This window comes from Thamnophis elegans, chromosome 4, assembly GCF_009769535.1.
Source record: "Thamnophis elegans isolate rThaEle1 chromosome 4, rThaEle1.pri, whole genome shotgun sequence".
Lineage (NCBI taxonomy): Eukaryota > Metazoa > Chordata > Lepidosauria > Squamata > Colubridae > Thamnophis > Thamnophis elegans.
Window position 1 is genome coordinate 50239749 of NC_045544.1, and position 25267 is coordinate 50265015.

Here is a 25267-nt window from a genome sequence, read left to right on the forward strand (position 1 = left end):
TCAACAAATTTCATTTTAAATTGTATGCCAATTAGTGTGCATTTAAGTGACAATAAAGTTTTTTTAAGTCTAAGAATCTATTGCTAGTTCACTGCTGCTAGCATATATTATAAACCCTCATGATGACCATGATCACCATCACTGCCATAGCCATCATCATGTTTTTTTTTAATGTGAACAGTAAAGCATTAAAAATTAAGCAAAAACCACATTAAGTATATTTGCCAATTCTTGTAACTATAAATGTTATTTCCTAGGTTTCTGCTGAAAAAAAAGGAGAATGTTCTCATCGCAAAATAGCTTCCCACTATTCTGTTGATCGTGTTTTTCTTTCATTAGTTGTACAGTACTCTTAAATAATATGTTTAAACAATGCTGTCCACATATGTTGTTTTGTTTGAATTGCTAGATCAATTAGCCATAAAAATCAATTATCGGACAATCAAGAAAAAGCTGTCAATCTCAAAAAGGATTTGGCAGAAATGCAAGAATGGATGGCTCAGGCTGAAGAGGAATATTTGGAGAAAGATTTTGAATATAAGAATCCAGATGAGCTAGAGAATGCAGTGGAAGAAATGAAGGTCAGGAATACTTGAAAAGCTAAATTGTATTTTAAAAATGATGTAGTCACTAAATATGGGTGTTTATTAGTTGTTGTTATTAATATTCTTACATCAGGATATACTTTCTGGAAAGTTTTTCAGAATAGAGTGATTTGTTTTTTACAGCTTTGAAGCTGACTATCCTTCCTACTTAACTGTTGAAATGAATTAATCCAGATTATTGACATGTTTATAAGACCATATTTTGTCCCCTGTCACTACTAGAGCTTACATTGTGTGAAAATATATAAAAACATTATATGTTTGGCAATGTACACACTGAATATTCTTTCTCCATTGAGCCCAGATTGCTGCATAAACCCTGTCATGTACTCTGCAATTTGACCAGATGGCTTCAGGCTACTGCTGTTGATCAGCAATACTGGTTGAAGTATTTGCTACATAGTGAGATTAGAGGAGGCTGGAGTTTGGAATGACATTTGCTTTAATTTTACAGTGTTAAAGTGAATGTAGAATGAGTGGATTTAATAAGAGAATGTAACACTTCGAAACTCTGATAAGGATACAGAGCCCATTTTGGTTATTCTTGAAATTTCAATGCTGCGGTCTCTTAGCTTAATTTTATATGTGCTTGTATCCTAATTTAATTTGTATGATATGCCTAATTGTAATTAATAGTGGTCTGATCAGCTCTCTGAGCTCTGAGAAAATATGAAGGATGCATTAGTGGGAGTAGCAAATTACAAATTAATATTTACATACATTTCAAAAAAATTACAGCTATTATGAATGTAGAGTCTTTTTAAATTTCTTCTTCATTTTATGCAGTACAATTTTAATAAACTTGTGGTAAATTGTAAAGAACGGACATTTTCAATCAATCTGGCTATCAAAAACTAAATCAGAATTGTAGGATTTTTTTAACATTAGAAAGTGTGGCAGCTTTTTAAATTGAGTGACAGGATTGCAACTGGCATTTTCTATTAAATTATAAAAGGTTTTGTAATTGAGTGCTCTGTAGCCTTTGCCAGTCTTGTGCTCCTCAGTTATGTTGACTTTGCAACTGTCAGAATTGCTAGTCAGCATGACCTTGGTGTTTGAAAATTATTTATTTATTTTGAAACAGTCACATTCAATAGAATGAGAAACTTGTTGTAGTACTCTTGATTGTAGTAAAATTATTAAAAATTACACCACAGAAATATATGCAATCTGAAAGGTTTTTTTTTAAATGTAATAGTTATTGTTGGCCATATAAATTGGGAATTTTGAGACAATAATCTTTATGCATAGTAAGTATTTATTTGGGATGAGTTGACTTCATGCAACCAGATTAATATAAACCAGTTTGCACCACAATATCTTTAGAGATGAAATCCATTTGTGTGCCAAGGAAGGTCAGAAATATGGTAGGCAACTAGTAGAATAAATAATAAATGCATTATATTTATTACATTGTCCATGGGTGGCTTATAAACATAAATAGATAAAATATGATTGAACTTCAAGTGAAATGTCTTAAGAGCCATGGATTGCATCCAGTGGTGGGTTCCAGATCCCATCTCAACCGCTATGCTGCCACAGGGCTGGGCGTTACCACGTGCATGTGTGCTGTGCACACATGCGCACCCACCGCCCTGCAATGCTCCAGCGGAGCATCATGCAGGCGCTGCACGCCGCACGCTGTGTTTGCATGCGCAAATTGCCCAGTTGGGTCAAATATAGGAAAGGAGGGCAGGTGGCCCTCTGTAGCACTGTTCCGGTGTGGTGCCTGCTGCTCTCAGCAGGCTCCGGTAACCCGTACCGGGGCGTACCGGCTGGAACCCACCCCTGATTGCATCCCAAAGGTGCTTTTTCAAGAGGCAACTGGACTTTCTGGTTTTTCTTTGAAGATGTTTCGCTTCAGTCAGAGCTGAAGAAGCTTCTTGGATGAGAAGTGAATCATCTTCAAAGAAAAACCAGAAAGTCCAGTTGCTCTTGAAAAAAGCACCTTGGAACAATCGTGACCTGGATGACTGAGACTCTCCATAGACATGGATTGCATCGCTTCTCTGCACATATGAAATACAGTGTTAACAATTCATTTCAGTATTTAAACTATTAGGTCAGATTCCATTGTTAGTGCAGTGATTGCAATTTAGTTTGGTCCTTATTGCTTTCTCTGGGCAGAGAGCAAAGGAAGATGTGCTACAGAAAGAAGTGAGGGTGAAAATTCTGAAAGACAGCATCAAATGCTAGCTGCTAAACTGCCATTGGTGGTCAGGACTTAACAACAGCGCTCAACCTTGTATGGAGAATTACCAGCTACTGTGCAACAGGATCAGAGGGAAATTGCCACACTTTGGAGGTATGATCCACAACTAATTGAAATATGAAACATACGAAGAATGCTTGCAGGACCTGGGTATGTCTAGTTTAATGAAAAGAAAGACTAGTACAGACATGATAGCAATGTTCCAATATCTCAGGGGGCTGCCACAAAGAAGAGGAAATCAAACTATTTTCCAAAGCACCTGAGGGCAGGACAAGAAGCAATGATGGAAACTAATCAAGAAGAGAAGCAACCTAGAACTAAGGAGAAATTTCCTGACTGTTAGAACAATTAATCAATGGAACAACTTGCCTCCAGAAGTTGTGAATGCTCCAACACTGAAAGTTTTTAAGAAAAGATTGGACAACCATTTGTCTGAATGTTGGTGTAGGGTTTCTGGCCTAGGCAGGGGGGTTAGACTAGAAACCTCCAACTATTCTATTCTATTCTATTCTATTCATTCTAATTCTTCCTGCCCCTCAAACACCAATGTTTAAGTCAGAAGTTTATACTTCCAAAGTTTAAAAGAAATCATGGTGTATTTTTGCTCTATACTTAAAAGTTGGGGATGGGGGACATTGTTAGAGGAGCAACTTATTTAATGTAAAAACTCAAACTCTTTTATTATATACTTAATTCTAGATATTTTGCAGCTTCCTAGAAAGCCAGTTGACATAGTGCTTAAGGTTCCAGGCTAGGAACCAGGAGACTGTCAGTTTTAGTCCTGCCTTAGGCATAATGCCAGCTGGGTGACCTTGAGTCAGTCACTAGGAAGAAGGCAAATGCAAAACTACTTGCGAAATTTTGCCAAGAAAATGTAGGCACTTTCCAGGACTCAACACTGACTTTAAGCCTCACACACTATGTTAACACTGCTTTTTAAATAGTAAGGATAGTAGTTACTTTCATTAGTTAGAAGCCATTTCTTATTGCAAGTAAATAAAGGTCAAATAGTGGCTCCAAAATTAGTGCACTATTTTTTGTTGATTTTAAAATGTCAATAAAATCCAGGAATATATGGATGAGAAATATATAGCTAATGGAAGCATATATTAAGACTCCATCAATATAGTGATTATGAATTATATATTGCCTACTAAGTATTTCAGGTATGTTTAACTTCTATATGCATTCTTATATTTCCATAATACTTTTTGATAGCAATGTGAAATAGCAACTGTTGCAGTTAGGGCCCCTTATTTAATTCTTTTGTAGCTGCAAATCAGGATAAAGTTAAGTTTCTTAAACTCAGTTTTCTATTTTAGTCACATTTGGGCATATACCTTACTTGCTTTGGAACAAATTTTGGAAAATGATCCAAATCAATTGGGGTTATGTTTAAGATGGTGAATTAGAAAATTCTCTATTATTGATTCAAGTAAATATATAAGAAAGAAATATATAATAGGTATAAGAAGGATACATTTTTGCTTCTAAAGTTAGGAAACTATTACTGGCTATTGTCTCCAATTGTATTTTTTTTCATGCAGCATCTGTTATCTACATTGTCACATACCATACCATTATTTTGATATTGTATGTAGTGCTATAGTGCAAGCATCTGGAATTGGCATTGGAGATACACTAAGTGAGTTGAGCAACCTGAGGCTGAGTGAATTGAAAGTATCTGTGTCATTGTTAGGCAATAACTTGTAATTATCTGGAGTAGTTCTAGAAATCATTGCTGTTGATGACAATATACTCTGGAAAATCTACATAAAGCTTAAGAAATAGATTTATCAGTTGACTGAAAGGAACCAACCTGTGAATAGAATGAGTCTTTTCTTCTTTCATATATCTTTCTTTTCAGGAAGTATGGTCTTGTTGGATTGAACTACTACACTATCTGGACCTAGAAGCAGCCTGGCTGAATACTTTGGAAGAGAAGATGAAAAAAATTGAACACTTGCCAGAAAAATAGATGCTGTCAGTGAAGCCCTTGAGGTACAAAGGATAGTCTAAATAAGTAGCTTATGCAAATTTTAGGTTTTTTTTAAAAAAACTGAATGGTTTTTTTAACTGAAGACTTTCCTCCCTTTAAATACAATGACATTTCCTCATTTTGTATAATATTTAAGTGATGGTAGAAGTGGATGGAACTTAGACCTGTTGAAAGGGTTTTTTTTTGGTTTGATTTTGTGGAGGTGTGCAGTTTGACTACTATTTTGAGAACACCCAAGAGCAAAATACAGTACACAGAGGTTTGTCTTTCAAACAGTGGTTTATCTACAAGGCATACAGTATACACTATATTGCCAAAAGTATTCGCTCACAACTGCTTCTGATTATGTGGATGGGTGAGCGAATACTTTTGGCAATATAGTGTGTATATATACTAGACAAATCCAGGCAATCAATTAGTCTTCAGCTTATAACACATAAGCACCATGAGGAGTAGAGAGAGAGAGATGCGGAGAGAGATGAGGGTGAGGGGTGACGAGAGAGAGGAGAGAGAGAGAGAGAGGAGAAGAGAGAGGGAGAGAGAGAGGAGAGAGAGAGAGAGAGAGAGAGAGAGAGAGAGAGAGAGAGAGAGAGAGAGAGAGAGAGGAGAGAGAGGAGAGAGAGAGAGAGAGAGAGAGTGTTAAATCCTCCTGACTTTAAACAGGAATATCATGCAAATGGGAAAAAAAAGAGGGGAGCATCAATGAGGACCATCTGAATAAAAAATCGTATTTGAACTAAAAGAATAGGGGTGTTTGCAGTCTCCGATCTTTGATCAAAGATCAAAAAAAGGACAAATATCAGATGCAGCATTCCTATGTAGACCCCTCCCTCCTTTTGAATGTGTGTTTGTGCCTCCCATCTTTTTTTCTCTCCCACTCCTAGTGAACACTTTTGAGTGTATAAACATATTTTGACACATTGGTATTTTGGCTGTGGTGTTAACAACCAAAAACAAACCCGAAACCTTTACTGAACTTCTATGCAACACATGGTGATCTTGCAAAATATTGCAACTTTTGTTGTACTAACTACTTTTCCTTATTCTTTGAAATGTGAAGGTGAAGTACATGATTTTTTTAAAAAAAATGATACAGTAACTTTTGTCTTGAGACAGAAGTTTTCTAAGGACGCTTTAAATCTTGGTGATTATATTGACTAATTGGAAATCTTTTGACTTGCTTTGACTGGTGCACTAATGCATATAAAATAAACTCTCGGCTTCTATTGTTCAGTAGTTCACTGGTTTTTATAGTAGGCTATGGCAATATGTTCTACATAGATCTCTTTTTGAAGGTGTTTCAGAAACTGTAGTTAGAATATATTAGCCAGGCAACTGTTTATTATCCACGGTTAACTGAAAGGATTCCTTAGAATATTTCTGTAGTTACTTCAGAGTGACAGTTTTTCTTAAATGTTTCATGTGCAGAAATTTCAGGTTGGATTTGTTCTTTCATAATATCTATTCCGCTCAGACAGAAATATGGGATTGGGAATTCTAACATTTAGATGGCTGCTAGATGGCAGTAAAGAGATATATACATCTACTTGTCCCTTAGATTTTTGCAGCCTAGTGCTGGTAACCCTAACCAGAAGAGGTCCTATGTTTGTTTCCATCGTACCTGCAGATTTCACAAACAGCACCACCTTCTGCTGTAGAGTGCATTCTCATGGTGATGCTTCCTTCCTTCCTTTTTATTCTCTGAAGACATTTTAAAAGCTAATATTTTTTCCCATCTGCTTTCAAGTTTACATTGCACTGATTCTGCTGTCATCTGATGATTTTATTTCCTCTTGCTCTTTTTGTTTGGTAGAGTTCTTAGTTGTTTTTATGGGTTCCACTGTTTTGATGTATTTGTCCATAATTTCCATAACTGTTTTAGGGTGATAAGATGCCATATGTTTCATTGTTCTCTTAATGGCAAAGTGAGTCCTCCAACACTGTATGTAAATGTGTGTTTTTTCTGCATGATATTTTTTTCCAATTTTAAAATGTCAGAGCGCTACATCCAGTATGTTAGAAAACAACGTGCCTACATTTTGGTTTAATTATTTTCTCATTAGTCACTGGAATCCATTCTGCGCCATCCAGCTGACAATCGGACTCAAATTCGGGGAGCTTGGCCAAACATTGATAGATGGAGGCATCCTTGATGAATCATCAGTGAAAAGTTGGAAGTTTTCAATGCCCGTTATGAGGAATTAAGTCATGTGGTATGATACGTAACTTTGATGGAATAAAACATTTGTTTTTACTAATGTCAGCATCCATAATGTACAGTTTGAATGACCTTAAAGCTGCTTTTCTCTAGTTATAGAAGGGCTGCCCTATATTAAGGTCAGATGTTCATAATTATGGCAATACTACCTATATCTTGCATAATGGTCTGTCAGACGTTTGACAACCACATGACCTACACCATATGAAGCAGATTATCTGGATCCCTTTCCGTCGGGTTTTAGGCCTGGTTACTGCACCGAAACCTGCTTTGGTCGTGCTGACCGATGATCTCTGGCGGGCCAGGGATAGAGGACATTCCTCTATCCTGGTGCTTATTGACCCTCCTCAGCAGTCTCGATACATCGACCATGGTATCCTTCTGCGACGGTTAACGGGAGGTGGGAGTGGGAGGCACCGTTTTACGGTGGTTCTCCTACCTCTCGGACAGGTCGCAGTCGGTGTTGGTTGGAGGAACAGAGGTTGACCCCTAGGCCCCTCAAATATGGGATGCTGCAGGCCTTGGTCCTGTCCCACTTCCTATTTAATATCTACATGAAGCCCCTGGGTGAGATCATACGTCGGCACGGGATTAAATATCACATATGCGGATGATACTCAATTGTATCTGTCCGCCCTGTGCCAACTCACCAAAGCGGTGAAGTGATGTGCCAGTGCCTGGAGGCTGTCAGGGTCTGGATGGGGAGCGAACAAGCTTGCACTCAATCCAGACAAAAACCGAGTGGCTATTGATGTTGCCTCCCAAGGATAGTCAGACATTCCATCCCTAGCCTGGGGGGGGAATGAAATCTTACACCCCTCAGAGAGGGTCCGCAACTTGGGTGTCCTCCTGGATTCGCAGCTGACGTTAGAACACCACCTGTCGGCTATGACCAGGGGGGCTTTTGCCCAGGTTCACTGGTGCACCAGCTGCGTCCCTACCTGGACCGGGAGGCCTTCAAATGGTCACTCATGCCCCTCGTCATCTCAAGGCTCGATTACTGTAATGCGGTCTACACTGGGGCTTGCCCCTGAAAAGTGTTCGGAGACTACAGTTGGTCTAGAATGCAGCCGCTGCGAAGCGATATTACACCTATCCTCCGCGAGCTGCACGTGCTTCCTATTGGTCTCCGAGCACACTTCAAGGTGCTAGTTATTACTTTTAAAGCCCTACATGGCTTAGGACCTGGATATCTGAGAGACACCTCCTGCCACATACCTCCCAACGACCAATTAGATCTCACAGGTTGCGCCTTCTTCAGGTGCCGTCGAGCGGACAATGCGGCTGGCGCTCCTTGGGGAGGGCCTTCTCTGTGGCAGGTCCGGCCCTGTGGAATGATCTACCCGTAGAGATCTGGACCCTCCCACTCTCTCAGCCTTCTGAAAAGCCACTAAAACCTGGCTGTTCCGGCAGGCCTGGGGCTGTTGAACAAGGTCCAGCCCCACTTAAATGGAATGTATGGTGTGTTGTTTTTTAAATTATATCTCATGTTATTTTTTAATTCTTATTTTTATCTTGCTGTAAGCCGCCCAGAGTCCTGCGGGATTGGGCGGCATACAAATTTATTAAATTGCTAAATTACCATAAACTGGATGGCTGAGTGAATTCTTGATTGAAAGTGTACAGATCCAGATTCAGCTTAAAGGATCCTATATTTTTGTATAGGCAGAAGCAGAATATGATGCCAGGTCATGGGGTTACATTTCTCAAACAAACAAAAAGGAAAAAATAACAATTTGGAAATGATTTAAATCAATTTATGATATAAATGAGGTAAATGATCATCTACCAACAAAGCCCCATCCCAGAAAATGTGTAAAATGACTGAACATCTGATTTTATATTTTAAAAAAGGTTGAAGTATAATGAGCAGATTTATATGATCAGATTACAGAATATGGAGTAAAGCTGTAGTAGTTTTAAAAGTTGCCTGCTGTCTTGGAATGAGAACTCCTTTTGGCCTTGGAAAATACAGGACAGAGGATCTTGCAAGGGACAAAAAGCAGAATTGATAGTCGTTTTGAAACCGTTGTTGCCTATGTGAATTGATGGATCCCATTATGATGTCATGGTATTAATATGTCCTCTGGAAACTTCCATTAGTTTTGATAACAAAGGCAAATGCTGAAGTCAGTGTTCTGATTTAGTTGCCATGCTAGGAATCTCTGAATTATGTGTAATATAATGCAGCAGTTCTGATTTACTATTTTTGTATTTATATTTAGGTTTATATACAAGTTCTAAAGTTCTCAGGCAACATATTTCTTTGTCTCTCCTAGGCAGTCAGTAAACAGATTTCTTTGGAGCAACAACTTCAGATGATGCGAGAACTGAGCACATGTTGCAGGTTCTTCAGGAAAGCTTGAAGGATTTGGATAGGCAGCTACATCCTATTTGACCAATAGAATAGATGCCTTCCAAATGCCTCAAGAGGCACAGGTATTCCTTTCCTTCCCTTCCCTTCCCTTCCCTTCCCTTCCCTTCCCTTCCCTTCCCTTCCCTTCCCTTCCCTTCCCTTCCCTTCCCTTCCCCCTTTCCCCTTTTCCCCTTTTCCCTTTTCCCTTTCCCTTCTTAAAAAACCACTTTGTAACATGGTTTTGAGTTGTAGGATAATTAAGGGAATACATGCTCTATGAAGAAATGCTGATGGTGTCTTGCACTAGAAACCTTCAGTAATCTCTTGACTGTGAATAAGCAGTCTATCCCTGAAATCAGCATTGAGTAAAGTGGATGTTATAGTCTTTATAATACATTTTATAGTATAATTTATTGGGCAGGCAGATTGATATCTGCTATGTCCTCTTTTGCCCGTTTTCTATATTGAATGGCAGAAAATCCAAGCCGAGATTGCTGCTCATGAGTCTACCTTGGAAGAGCTTAGAAAGAATGTCTATTCTTTAATGTCACCTTCGCCAGAGTGCCGATCCCCCCGTGGTGGGACTCATTTGGATGTCTTGCAGGTAAACATTTCAAAGAAAAAAAATGCTATTTTCATTGAGATTAAGCATTAAGGCATACCATATTTTTCGGAGTATAAGATGAACCAGAGTATAAGACATACTAAGGTTTTGAAGAGGCAAATTAAAAAAAAAGTTTTTGCACTCTGCAGACCTGCCCAAAACGGCCCATTTTTTGCAAAAATGAGCTATTTTTTCCCCAAAAAGGGCATGAATAGCCTTTAGAAGGCTATAGAGTGCTCCTGAGGAATTGGGGGGAGGGCATAAATGAGCAAAAATGGCCCCCTTTTTCACGAAAATGGACCTGTTTTTTTGTCAAAAAGGGGCATGAATAGCCTCTTGGGGGCTGGGGGAGGGGCAAAAATGAGCAAAAATGGCCCATTTTTCACTCATTTCTGCCCTCCCCAGTCCCCAGGAGCATTCTGCAAGGCTCTTAAAGGCTATGCATGACCATTTTTGGTGAAGGGGGCGGGGTTTTGGGAGGCAAAAAATGCATTCAGTGTATAAGACATACCAGATTTTCAACCTCTTTTTTGAGGGAAAAAGATGTTTCTTATACTCCGAAAAATATGGCAATCAAAAGAAAAGCAGAGATTATATACTTTTTTAAAATTGACTGATAATTAATTGATATAGTAGAATTTTGCATTCGTCTGTTAGAGTATGTTTCTTTACTTGGTGAAATTATAGAAAGAAGAGGTCCATCTTACTGCTGAGAGATTTATAATGCTTTGAATAATTTTCAGTTTTACACTAGGAAGTTTTTGGGTGACTACTATAATTAATTTTATGTGGTATATGCCATCAGTCAGAAACATATTCAGGTGGCCAGATATATAAGTTTTCTGAAATTTTTAATTATATTTTAAATTTTGGAAACAGTGGTATTATCTAGGGGCATAATAGGTACCACATTGCTCACCATCCATGCACCTGGTGTAATCCTGCATACTCATTAAATTGCATAATGATAACTGAAAGTCCCCATCACTGCTTTCATCTTGAATGGTAATGATATTATAATAACACAATAACAATAATACAATGTTATATAAGTAATCTTAGTTTCAACTCGTGTGAGAAATGGGCAGAAGAAAAACAAGATTAGAAAAGAATTTGACTTTTGTTTCAATGACAAGATTTAATACGTTGAGAAGTAATCTCATTCAGGCTTTGAAAGCCAGTTTCAGGCATTCAAAATCGAAGGAAATCATTCGGTAGAGGAAGAGACACATTGAGGTAAAGATAGTATGACTTACAGAATCAAAGACCTGAATATGAATCAAGGTTTTCCCCATAATGCTAATTAGTTTTCCAGTGTTCCCAGAATTGTTGTGTTTTTCCCTTTTTTGACTTACATATGCATATATTTGTAAAAGTAGGATAATACTTTTGCATACATATGAAGTTCATATTTGTGAAATATGCTATAATACACTTTTCTTAGATCCTTGGACAGTTATTGCAAATTGTTACAATTGTTGAACAGGGTGGATATTAACATTGCTAGTAGACAGAGAAAATGTTTGAGGAATAGATAATACTAAGATTATGGCATTTGGCTGGCGAACCTGAAGCACTTCTTAGTGACTACAGAAAACTAGTAGAGATGCCAAATAAATCCTCTAAAGAGAAGGAAAGGGAAAGCAGTGTTTCAAACAGAGATTATGAAGAGTGAGTCTAGACAAGGCATTTATATTTTCACAATAGGGTGAACAGTTTGGTTTTGTGAGAATATTCAGAGCATAGCAATAGAAACCAGGATAGAAGGATTGAGTTAGGAGTTGATGAAGAATTAAGTGGCAAACTTGATAGCATTAATTTTGAAAGTGGAAGAAGAAGAAAAAAGACTAATTAGAGATGAGGAATCCATTCAAGCAAGAAGATTTTGATTTCTGGGAAGTATTATAAATTCAGGACATGAGATGGTGTTTAAATCCCTTTGTGAATTCTCTGATTAGGTAGCTAGAGGAGAACTGATTAGTTCATGGTGTTCCCTGCCTGCTTTTGTGCTTTGGGCTGACAGAAGTGAAGAAAATTCTTCACTGTACTTTGGAAGTCCCCAAACATAGGCCTATATAAAACTGCTTGATGGTGGGGTTTTAAATCTTGTTTTTGAAGAGTTGACTTTGTCATGCTTAAGTGGAAAAGAGAAGATCTCAGATTTAGAGATAATATGTTGTTAGTTAGAGAAGAGGGAAGCATGGTTACAAGGAGAGGAAATCCACCAATGACATAAAAAAGAGAGAAATGCTCTGAACCAGAAGAGTAAGATATCCATTATAAATAAGAACATTTAGTAGAAATATTTTTCATTCTAAGTGTACGAATGTGTCAAATTTTTGCTTCTTACATAAACAGAGGAAGCTCCGGGAGGTATCCACGAAGTACCAGCTATTCCAGAACCAGCGAATTTGAGCAGCGTATGTTGGATTGTAAACGAGTTCTGGATAGCGTAAAAGCTGAACTCCATATCTTGGATGTGAAGGATGTTGATCCGGATACCATTCAGTTTCACTTTGATAAATGCATGGTAATATAATGCTATAACTAAATTTTCTTAATTTCTCTCTATGAAACTTTCTTTGCTTCTTTAACTCCATGGTAGTGAACTTTCCAGTAGCCTGACAGTTGACATTCACAGCACAGCAGTGGTAGAAAACATGAATGAAAGGAAGAGACTTTGTGCCTTGAGATAAAAGAACCAAAAGAATGTGGTTTTCACTCCTATTATCAGAGTTGCATAAGTTTTAAGAGCATCATTTTATTCTCCAATTTAATAGCACATTTTATATAGAGTCTCATCAATAAAAAACACTGTTAGGTAAGCTCCCCGTTGGGAGAGCGGGTACGTTCAGAGAAGCGTTGTTAGAGTTGTGTTGGAGAACACACAAACCAGCATACAGAGACACTGTAGTTTAAATAGGCTTTTACTTTCGTGGAAATAGAGGTATCAGAATCCATCAAACAGTCCAAGTCATACACGGATAAGACAGTCAGTCATCAATATCTTTCAGTTAAGGGATAATCCAAATAACATAGTCCAGTATCATATAATCAGTTCAGTACTCAAAGTTTGCTGGCAGTTGCAAAACTTACAATAGCTCACGGCACTTCCTAACAGCCAGCTTCCAAAACAATCAGATCAGCCCAGCATCTAACAGAGAAACTAACAGTCATTCTGGCTCCCTCTTATGGCCGATTGAGGAAAACAGCAACCAATCACATTTTACAGTATGATTTAAAGAAACAGGCACAACTTTGTTACATGATTTATATATTGCCAACCCAACCGTTAGATTATATTCCTAACAAACACTAACATGCTAATTGTCTATTTAGCCAATATTTTAGGCATGATTTTTTTTCCAGACCTGCCTGGAAACCGAATAACAGAGTTGAAAGTAACCTTGGAGGTATTCTAGTCCAATCCCCTACTCAAGCAGGAGACCTTATACAACTTCAGACAAATGGTGTCTAGTCTTTTTTTAAAAGGCTCCAGTGATGGAGCACCCACAATATCTGAAGGCAAGCTTGTTCTCACTTTCAGGAACTTTCTCCTTAGTTCTAAGTTGCTTCTCACCTTGGTTAGTTTCCATCAATTGCTTCTTGTCTTGCCTTCTTGTCCTTTGGAAAATAGGTTGACCCCTTCTTCTTTGTGGTATTTCCTCAAATACAGTATTAGAATACTGATACCACGTTGCTCCTAATCCTTCTTTTCACTAGACGAGATACTGTATATCCAATTCCTGCAACTGTTCATATGTTTTGGCCTCCAGCTTCCTAATCATCTTTGTTCTTCTTCTCTGCACTCTTTCCAGAGTCTCAACATCTTTTTTATATTGTGGTGACCAAAATTGGATGCAGTGTTCCAAGTGTGGTCTTATCAAGGCCTTTTAGTGCAGTACTACCATTTCAAATGATCTTGATTCTATCCCTCTGTTAATGCAGCCTAGGATTGCATTGGGTTTTTTGGCAGCTGTAGCATACTACTGGCTCATATTTAAGTGATTGTCCACTAGGACTCTAAGATCCCTCTCACAGTTATTGTTATTGAGCCAAGTTTCACCTGATCTGCACCTGTGTGTTTGATTTTTCTTGTCTAAATGTACAACCTTACTTTTCTTTCCATTGTCCCAAAGGTGCTTTTTTCAAGAGGCAACTGTATTTTCTGGTTTTTATTTGAAGATGTTTTGCTTCTCATTGCTTCTCATCCAAGAAGCTTTTTCAGCTCTGGTGGGGATTCCTCACCATCCAGTCAGAGCTGAAGAAGCTTCTTGGATGAAAAGCAAAACCAAACCACAAAGTCTCTTGAAAAAAGCACCTTTGGGACAACCATGAATTTGATAACTGAGAATCTCCATATACATTTTCTCTCCATTGAATTTCATTTTGTTAGATAGGGCCCAGTGTTCAAGTCAGTTGAGATATATCTGTATCTTGATCCTATCTTCTGGGCTGTTGGTATTCCTGCCAACTTGGTGTCATCTGCAGCTTTGATGAGTTCCTCTTCTATTCCCTCGTCTAAAAAAAAGAGCCAAGGTGGCGCAGTGGTTAAATGCAGCACTGCAGGCTACTGCTACTGCTAGATCAGCAGGTCAGCGGTTCAAATCTCACCGGCTCAGGGTTGACTCAGCCTTCCATCCTTCCGAGGTGGGTAAAATGAGGACCCAGATTGTTGGGGGCAATATGCTGACTCTCTGTAAACCGCTTAGAGAGGCCTGAAAGGCCTATGAAGCGGTATATAAGTCCACTGCTATTGCTATTTAAAACATCTGTACTGCAAAAATGAAATCTCCCATTAAAGTGTGATCAGTCTAAGTCATAAAAAATGAGCAAAATCTTAACAATGTGAACAAAGCAGTGTACATTTTTTTTAAAAAAATTTGGAGTTATTTCATTACACTTGGGCTGTATTCAGACATGATTACCAGTCTTTAAACATGCTGGGAACTTGGATGTTATTTTCCCTCTTTCCTCTTCTTTTTTGCTCTAAACTGCCATACGATCTCCTGTTCATTCTTCATGGTAACTTCTATTTGCTATGATGTTGGGGGCATTTTTGTGATTTATTTTCTAAACAGAAACCATTGCTCAAAATGGGTTACTGACTAATTTGAATCTAGTTTTAGTTAATATTTGTCCTTGACTGTAGCAAACTGGGCACCATGGGATGTGGCTTTGATGGTTCACTGACAAATGCGCGCTCGACAAAAGCACGGCGACAAAACCACGGCGAGGAAAACCACGAGGTTGAAATTGCGCCGACAAATGCGCACAGAAGCGTGCCAACAAATGCGCACTGATGAAAGCGTGCCATCAAAAAACAATGAAAACAACGTAATAACCCTAAACCTAAACCTAAACCTAAACCTAACCCTAACCCTAACCCTAACCCTATCCCTATCCCTAACCCTAACCCTAACCCTAACCCTTACCTTAACTTAAACCGCGCTTTTGGGGGCGTGGTTTTGTCAGCGCGTTGTTGTGGGCGTGTTTATGACATCGCGGTTTTCTCACCGCAGTTTTGTCGGCGCACTATTGTTGTGCGCGCATTTGTCGGGTTACGGGCTTTGATGATAGATGATCATCAAAGATGATAATGGGGTTCAATTCTGATGGTTATTGAAAAGTAAAATTAAACCAGGAAGTTGAAATATTATAATATATTTTAATATAGTATAATAAAACTATATGGTGTCCTGATTCTAGAAACTCTATAAGACCCTGAGTGAAGTAAACTCGAAGTGGAGACAGTGATCAAAACAGGAAGGCAGATTGTACAGAAACAACAGACAGACAATCCCAAAAGCATGGATGAACAACTGACAGCACTGAAATTCCTTTATAATGATTTGGGAGCACAGGTTAGTCTTTCATATGTATAGTTTTGTTTCACTGTGTAAAATGCACTTGAGGTGAATATCAAGCATTTCATTAAATATTATATGAACCAGACTGGCTTTGGATACATTGGTATCCTTCAGTCTCAAAAGATTATGGTATCATGCTCTGGAAAGTGGTCCTAAACAGTATCTGGTGTGGTTAAAAAGGCCAATTCGGGAGTGGCAATCCCTTCCACACTGAGGGCAGATGCATTCTGTCCCCTGTCCGGCCCCCAGATTTCGCTGGTTCCGGGACTGCCTCTTTGCCTCAGCCTGCTGAACAAGTGTCTCTTCGAATTTGAGAAGGCCATGCTGCGTCTTTAGACCCTGAGTGATTTGGATGATTTACTTACTATTCACAAGTTAAATCTCCAATGAGAATCTGTAATGTTTTAAATAGGAGATGAAAATATATGAATTTCCACATCAATAATACCGTATTTCCCTGAAAATAAGACAAGGTTTTATTTTCTTTTGACCCACAAAATAAGTGCTTGGCCTTATTTTCGGGGAGGTCTTATTATTTTTGAGGTACAGGAGGTGGCGAGTGTGGTTACCTCATGGCTGCTACTGTGTTGAAATATTTTCAGGGAGGCTTATTTTGGGGGGAGGGTTTATTTTAGCACATTTGAGTATTTGAGTATTTGAAAATTTATTTATAGGCCGCCCTTTTCCCTGGGGGGACTCAGGGCGGCTTACAACTCATAGGGAGGGGGATACAAACAATAACACATAAGAGCAATACATAATTAAAAATAGAACACAACATTCATACCATTCGGGTGGGGGTGAGTTACATTCTTTAACCCCAGGCCCGACGGGATAGCCAGATTTTAAGGGCTGTGCGGAAGGTCTGGAGGGTGGTGAGGGTACGAATCTCCACGGGGAGATCGTTCCAAAGGGTCGGAGCTACTACCGAGAAGGCTCTCCTCCACGTAGTTGCCAGTCGACACTGACTGGCAGATGGAACTTGGAGGAGGCCTAATCTATGTGATCTAATGGGTCGCGAGGAGGTAATTGGCAGGAGGCGGTCTCTCAAGTATCCAGATCCACTACTATGAAGGGCTTTATGGGTGGTAAGTAGCACCTTGAAGCGCACCCGGAGATCGACAGGTAGCCAGCGCAGCTCGCGGAGGATAGGTGTTATGTGGGTGTACCGAGGTGCACCCACGATCGCTCGCGTGGCCGCACTCTGGACTAGCTGAAGTCGCCGGATGCTCCTCAAGGGCAGCCCCATGTAGAGCACATTGCAGTATTCCAGCCTAGAGGTCACAAGGGCACGAGTGACTGTTGTGAGAGCCTCCCGGTTCAGGTAGGGTCGCAACTGGTGCACCAGGCGAACCTGTGCAAATGCCCCCCTGGTCACAGCTGATAAATGGTGGTCGAAGGTCAGCTGTGGGTCCAGGAGGACTCCCAGGTTGCGAACCCTGTCTGAGGGGTGTAACGTTTGACCCCCCAGCCTGAGAGATGGGACACTAGCCAAGTTAGTGGGAGGGAAACACAACAGCCACTCGGTTTTATCCAGGTTGAGCACAAGCTTGTTAGCCCTCATCCAGTCCCTAACAGCTTCAAGGCCCCGGTTCATCACGTCCACCGCTTCATTGAGTTGGCACAGGGCGGACAGATACAGCTGGGTATCGTCCGCATATTGATGGTATCTTATCCCGTGCCGCCGAATGATCTCGCCCAGCGGTTTCATGTAGATGTTGAAAAGTAGGGGGGATAAGACCGAACCCTGCGGCACCCCATATGTTAGGGGCCTAGGGGTCGATCTCTGCCCTCCAACTAACACCGACTGCGACCTGTCCGAGAGGTAGGAGGAGAACCACTGCAAAACAGTGCCTCCCACCCCCACCTCCCGCAGTCGGCGCAGAAGGATACCATGGTCGATGGTATCGAAAGCCGCTGAGAGGTCAAGGAGAACCAGGATGGAGGCGTGGCCTCCATCTCTGGCTCTCCAGAGATCATCGGTCAATGCGACCAAAGCGGTTTCTGTGCTGTAACCAGGCCTGAAGCCGGACTGGAAGGGGTCGAGATAACTGGCTTCCTCCAAGGACCGCTGGAGCTGGTAGGCCACCACCTTCTCAACAACCTTCCCCACAAAGGGGAGGTTGGAGACTGGACGGTAATTGTTAAGAACGGCTGGATCCAGAGATGGTTTCTTCAGGAGGGGTCTCACCACCGCCGCTTTAAGGGCGGAGGGAAAGACCCCCTCCCGAAGGGAGGCGGTAACAACTGCCTGGATCCAGCCCCGTGTCACCTCCCTGCTGTTAGCAACCAGCCAGGAGGGGCACGGGTCCAGTACACAGGTGGAGGCACTCACAGCTCTCATGGCCTTGTCCACATCCCCAGGGGCAACATACTGAAACTCAACCCAGCAATGGTGTTCCAGATTATCCCCCTGTGCCTCGGCTGGATCTGCAAAGTCGGAGTCCAAGTCCGATCGAAACCGAGCAACTTTGTCCGCTAAGAACTGGACGTATTCCTCAGCCCTACCCTGCAAGGGGTCCCCCGTCTCCCTCCTATTTAGGAGGGAGCGGGTTATCCTAAACAGGGCGGCTGGGCGGGACTCAGCGGACGCAATCAAGGTGGCAATGTAAGATCATTGTGCTCAAAAGTCGTATAATCCAGGCTTATCTAGAGTAACTCTGCTCTGTTTTTAGAATTGATAAAAAGAAAACAATTTTATTTTTGTAAAATAAAATAAATGATCTAAGAGGTGGTTTCTTGACAGATCATCTTTTCCTTCATGAGTCCATCTATCTTGTAGAATTGTCATTGAATGCCTTTTCCTTATCCATTTTCCTTCATAGATGTAGTTGACTGATGAGGACAAATTCTTTTTAGAGACAAGTAACCATAGCCAAAATAGAGGTTATGGAGTAATACTAAATTTAAAGGTGCTTTGAGTTTAATTCCAAAAATCTGGAACACCGCTTGAAAATCAGTATTGACAAAATTACCATCAGTCATCTTCATACATCTTATGAAGGTATCATTAACACCATTAAACAGCAACATCTGTCTATGCCAGGTCCTTGGGAAGGACTTGATAGATAAAGAAAAATGCCAGATCCCATCTAAACATCTGCTCACTGTGTGACCCACACATAATGTTGATCAAATAAGTTTTCTTAATTGTTTGTTCTTGATGCTCGCTCTTTTATATGCTTTTTTTATAAAACAATACAAAATAGGTGACAGAAGGGAAGCAAGATCTAGAACAGGCATTGCAACTCTCATGCAAATTCAATGAAGTTTCCCTCTCCTTATCCGAATGGTTGGAGGTGACAGAAGCTGAACTAGTGCATAAGTCCACTTCAGAACGTACACTTTCTGATCTGGACACTGAAATCGCTTGGGCTAAGGTAAGTAGCCTGTTCTTAGCCTTCTTAGTTTGCATCTCATTTTGATACTTCTTGTTATAGTTCAGAATTCTACCTGCCAGGAAGCCCCCAGGGGCCAAGTCATCTCAGAAAGGTGATAAAGGTAGAGGGGTTATAGTTCTTATAGTTGAACAAAATAGTTCTATAGTTTAACAAAAAAATATACCTTCTGTTTTGCTTTGGAAGCAGTTGTGGACAAAAATCAACCTTTTTAACCTGGAGCCTAGCTTATATATTTGAATCCAGTAGGTGGATTGCATTCATTTTTCTTCTAGTTTTATGAGGAATCTATTTGGAAACATATTCTATATTGCATCCGAACATGTCATGTTGAGTACTGCAAGGAATTCCAGACTGCCGCCAAGAAATTTAGTCTCCTCTCCTTTCTTGTTATAGGGACATTTTTTTTCTGATGCTATTGTATTGTATGCCTATGGATTCTTTTTAAGGAAAGCAATTATGTAATATGCATGCTGCTCATGTGCATTTATCATGTTAATATTTTAGAAAAGGTCATTAAATGTTGAACTCAACTTGAGAGACTTCACTCATTTGTTTGCCATTTGTAGAAACTTTACTATTTCAAACAGCTGAATTCCACCAACAGAATTTTAAAAAATTAACAGATCAAATGCTCTGTACTTTGTTCTTTTTCTATTAATGTAATGCAGCTGTTGGCTTTTTGAATGTAATTGCTTGTTTTAATTATTGATTGCTATTTTAAAAATGTCATGGTTAGTCAGTTCTTTGACTAATTGAGTGCAAAATGTCATTAGCCTGCTAAGAGAAGGTTTGTGGGACTAGTGTTGAAAATGAAACAATATAATTTCTGTGTATTACTTATTCTGAACAAAGAACATGCATGAATTACTAGATGTATAATACAAAGGGAAAAAGGGCACCAAGTGGCTTCCCACTAAAATAAGAAATTGTTGGTTATTCCTATAGTACAGTGTTGGGATTCAAATTTTTTTACTGCCGGTTCTGTGGGTATGCCTTCATGGGCGTGGCAGGGGAGGGATGTTGTAAAATTTCCATTCCCTCCCCACTCCAGGGGAAGGTTACTGCAAAATCCCCATTAATTCCCGATCAGCTGGGACTTGGGAGGCAGAGAATAGATGGGGGTGGGGCCAGTCAGAGGTGGTATTTACTGGATCTCCGAACTACTCAAAATTTCCACTACCGGTTCTCCAGAACTGGTCAGAACCTTCTGACTACTATTACAGTATAAAGTGAATTGTATTATAAAGGAAAGCGTATATCCTACCATAAAAAATATGCATGTGAGAAAAAGCTTGGGGATTCCTGAAGTGAACTCTAGAATTAAATGGAGATTTGATATTATTAAACATTTCTGAGGTTTGTGTAATTCTTCCTTTTTTTTGGATTAGCATTGGAAACCTTAAGCAACAAACCATGTCCACATTTTTCAAATATGACAGAAATTATATTCTGTGGAACACTTACTTTGTTTTCAAAACAGTGTTTAGGCTGTAGTGTGAGCTTGGTTTACAAGAAAGTGATAGTTTCAAATCATAATTTGCTGGACATTTACTTGCTGTTAAATAGGTCCAGAATTTCTACATCCTAAATAACAGAGGAGGAAGCGAAAATCTATATGGGCAATCTATAGTTTGCTATTGCATTAGATTACTCATTGCATACATCTTTCTCAGTTAAAATTAGAACCATTTAAGAAAGTGAGACTTATTTATTAGTAAACAGCTACTTAAACTGCTGTAGGAACATTTAAGGTATAGTAAAAATATTAAAAACATTTTTGCAATTTATGAAAAACATATTCCCCAAAAGCAATCTTAATGTTTCCCCTTGAAAGATATGTAGTTCCCCAAATTTGCAAAAGGTTTGTGAAATAAATGTACTTTATTATTAGATTGCATATAACTGCAATTTGCATCGATTTAACATATCATAACAGATTTTGCAAAATCAGTTACAGAATGTAATTAAAACAAAGAATAGAGCACATTAAAACATTTACCAGTTACTGAAGCTACCATTTCTTTGAATTTTTTTTATTCTATGACTACTAAGATACCTTAGATACCTAAGAATTTTAGAAGATCCCTTGCTTTGGAATCCTTTAGGTATCATATATCATATCATATAATTGGATTCCTTTCGGTATCAAATATATCATTGCAGTGATATGTCAATCATTGGGAAAACTGATCAAGAGAGAAACCAAATCAATGCTATTTTTTTTGTTTCTGTCATCTTGAGAAACTTTCTTCTGTTCTGTTAATGGTCCCTGTTGTCTTCCAGAATGTGCTGAGAGAATTGGAGAGGAAGAAAGTCGATCTGAATAGTGTAACAGAAAGCAGTGCTGCACTGCAGGCCTTAGTGGATGAAAGTGAAACTTCTCTGGAGGAAAAACTCTGTGTTCTTAATGCTGGATGGAGTAGAGTCCGAACCTGGACCGAAGATTGGTGCAATACACTTCTGGTAAGCTGAAACTGCAAATGACAAATTTTGACATTTGCAGAATTTGTTATCTGTATGGCTTTGGATAGGCTAATATGCTTTGATGGGGGTCTTATTACCCTTGAAGTAGAAAATGTTTGCAAATGTCAAGTTTCCTATAAGGAGAGAACGGCCTTACTCAATTGAACATCTTCAAGATATGTTAAATTTGAATGTTCTATGGCCAGGCAAGCTAGGACAATATCTTTAGAGACTATTTAGTTGGGGAAGGCTGACCTATTAAATGGAAAAATGTATCAGATGGTGAAGAACTTGACAGCTTTTCCCGAAATAGTAAAATGTATTGAACAATTTGAGAGTTTTACTTCTTACTTCATGCCCAAGAAGTATCAGAATCTTTTCTTTGAAGCTTTAGCCCAAGAATAAATACTTTAAAAGTAATTATTACATAAGAAGACTCATTGAAATATTCTTTGAAATTTATTTAAATAAAGTGTAGCCATAATTATCTGTGCAATCACTATTCATAATAACAATTGCTTTTACAAAACTTAAAAAACAGAAATGGATGTAATGGGCTCTGAAAATAATCTTGAAGAAGAGGATGAAGAGCTGCAGCCAAAGCAGTGGTGGGTTGCAGGCGGTACACCTCGGTATGGGTACTGTTTTGGTATGGTGCTCTGGAGGGCCCACCCACCCATCCTTGTTCCTTACCTGTATTTGAAGGAAATGGGCCTTCTGTGCATGCGTGCGCAACGTACAGCACCTATGTGATGCTCCACCAAGCAGCTGGAGCATCACAGAGGAATCACAGGAGGTAAGGACGCATGTGCGCGCTGCCCACGTTCATGTGGTGGCCGCCGGGCCCGATCGCACCGTACCGGTTGCAATGGGATCCGGAACTCACCACTGAGCCAAGGCAAATGGTCAAATAAGAGCTGGAGGGGAATTTGATAAAGTGTTTCAGACTTGACCATCCATAGTTCAGGGCAGGGAGAAGAGAGAAACATTCAGGGAAGCAAGATTTTATTACTGTAACCCTATAGTCAAAGTATCAGGTTCCGTTCAGGCAAAGAAAACAAACAAGATGTCTAAGCAAGTAGTTCATGGTAAATGTAATCTTTATAAGCCTGTTCTCGTACTTCCAACAATCACACGGTGCACAACATGAGTGAATTAAAGTCAAGCCTGTAATTCTGTACTTCCCTCCACCATTTAAACTCTCCTGTGCCCCGCCCTCCTGTAGCCCGCCCTCTCCTATGCGCGTGCAATACACCCAAGATACTCCGATGACGTGACAGACCATGCTGGTTTACATTGCCATGCCTGCGCTGGTGCCGTTCCATATGAAAGTCACTGCAGGATCCGAAGGTCCTTCAAGCCCTTGGCATGGCAGGGAAACAAGTGTGGTATCAGGTTTCCGAAAGATGCCCTAATTGATAGCAGCAATCCAAGTCACGAAACATCCCAGTCATGAATCTCCCCACCAATAGAATGGCAGTCCCGAGCCGCTGAGAGTGCCGGGGCTGACACAAAGTATTTTTAGTATTCATGAGTTAGATGTTCAAGTTTGTTCTACCTTAAAGGACTGCCATCTGTCTTGCAACTCTGAATGTGCCTCTCACTTCATTGCCATTATCTTATAGATAGCCCTGAACCTTATGACCACAACTGAGCCTGGAATTATGGTAGCAAGTTGTGGCAATCGCCAAGTGACTATGCCCAATTTTACAACTTTTTTTTTTTGTAACAGTTGTTAAGCAAAAGCAGCAGTTAAGTCAATCTATTTTTTTCAGTAGGCATTTTTGCCAGAAACTGGAGGTAAATGCAGGAAACTGGAAAAAAAATACTGAAAATTGCAATCATGTGACTGCAGGATACTACAAATAGCTGTAAATGCAAACTGGTTACTCAGTGCCTTAAATGCAAGATATGGCCACGATCCCCCTCCCCCTGCTCCCCCCTCTCCATGTATCTATCTCTATCTCTATCTCTATCTCTATCTCTATATCTATATCTATACTATATCCAAATCTCTCTCTCTCTTTCTCTCTCTCTCTCTCTCTCTCATCTATCTATCTATCTATCTATCTATCTATCTATCTATCTATCTATCTATCTATCTATCTATCTATCTCTATCATCTATATCTATATCTCTATATCTATCTATCTCTCTATAAATCCATATCCATATCTGTATTCATATCCATATCTATGTGTGTGCGCATGTGTATATGCAGTGTTGGAACTTTTGCTGTAAAAAATTCTCTGGAAGGAATACAGAATATAATATGTCATCTTATAGAAAGAAGAAAAAATATAGAAAGAGAGAAAAAATAAGATATAAATCTAGTCACTAAAATTGTAACAAATAAATACCAAATTATTATTAGGTCTTGGCATTAAAGGAGCTGAAATACCAAATGAAAGTGTCGTTGACTGATCACTGTGAATGTTTTCTATTTAAAAAGTTCCATTTTATTTAAGGTACGTTTTCATTGATTTATCTTTGTCTTTCCTTTACAGAATCACCAAAGTCAACTGGAGATTTTTGATGAGAACGTTGCCCACATAAGCACTTGGCTGTATCAAGCTGAAGCTCTGTTGGATGAGATTGAGAAAAAGCCTGCCAACAAGAAAGAAGAGACAGTGAAGGTAGGAAAATCGAACTTTTACTGACACGATAATAGCATATTTTGGATCCAGATGAAAATCTGCCAGGTTCTGATTTTGATTTCTGTCTTGTTTCCCTTCTTTCCATTTTTAATCCTAGTGTGGTCTAAACAATAACCCTATTTTTCCCCCATTCACAGCGCCTAACATCAGAATTGGATGCTGTTAGTCTCAGAGTTGATAATGTGCGTGACCAAGCTGTTATGCTGATGAGCAGTCGGGGCGTATCATGTCATGAGCTTGTAGAACCCAAATTGACAGAACTGAATAGGAACTTTGAAAAAGTGTCACAGCACATCAGAAGTGCTAAGGTGAGTACAGAAGACTTCCTGGTCCCAAAGTGTATCTCATGGCCTATTTTTACATTTATGTTGCTGGTTTTTTTACTTCTCTAATGTTTCTGTGAAATGCATGCTATGGCATTGCATTTTGTCAAGGAACTGTTTTCTAATATTTCATTGCATTTTTGCATTATTTAGGAGATTATCTCCTTCTGCACATGGTGGCACAAGGACAAAAATATGCAGATAGTCCTTGTTTAGCAACTGCATTTGGGACAAGCTAGTTTCGTGGTTCGGCAAAGTAGTCTCTAAATGAAACAGCACAATACTTCAGCTTTCCTTTGTTTTATGGACCTGTGAAAGCTGTAAATGCGAGAGTTAGACACTAGTTACTTTTTTCAAAACTGTTATAACTGTGAAAAAATATTGTATGAAGCAGTTGCTAAACAAGGACTACCTGTATTAGTTCTGCCCTACTTTGAGTGGGACAGCAATACTTCTACACCAATACTTTTTAAACATGAAAAAGAAAGAAGATAATTATTTAATTTTTAAAATGTTAAAATGACATGCTACTCCAAAATATTCTCTTTTCTTTTCTCAT

General features: G+C 39.4%; 1 protein-coding gene across 2 annotated transcripts in view; it reads left to right on the top strand.

Moving 5' to 3' along the window:
- The first annotated feature begins 413 nt into the window (after window positions 1-413).
- Window positions 414-25267, top strand: part of LOC116507150 (utrophin-like) — a 43990-nt gene continuing 19136 nt past the window's right edge. For both annotated transcript variants that reach the window (XM_032215102.1, XM_032215103.1), the window contains exons 1-12: window positions 414-581; window positions 2733-2910; window positions 4685-4818; window positions 6880-7029; window positions 9314-9473; window positions 9866-9994; window positions 12353-12524; window positions 15704-15858; window positions 19074-19244; window positions 21549-21728; window positions 24236-24364; window positions 24523-24693. In XM_032215102.1, the coding sequence (XP_032070993.1) occupies window positions 15805-15858; window positions 19074-19244; window positions 21549-21728; window positions 24236-24364; window positions 24523-24693 (705 nt within the window). In that variant the 5' untranslated portion in view covers window positions 414-581; window positions 2733-2910; window positions 4685-4818; ... (3 more) ...; window positions 12353-12524; window positions 15704-15804. The remainder of the gene's footprint in view (window positions 582-2732; window positions 2911-4684; window positions 4819-6879; window positions 7030-9313; window positions 9474-9865; window positions 9995-12352; window positions 12525-15703; window positions 15859-19073; window positions 19245-21548; window positions 21729-24235; window positions 24365-24522; window positions 24694-25267) is intronic.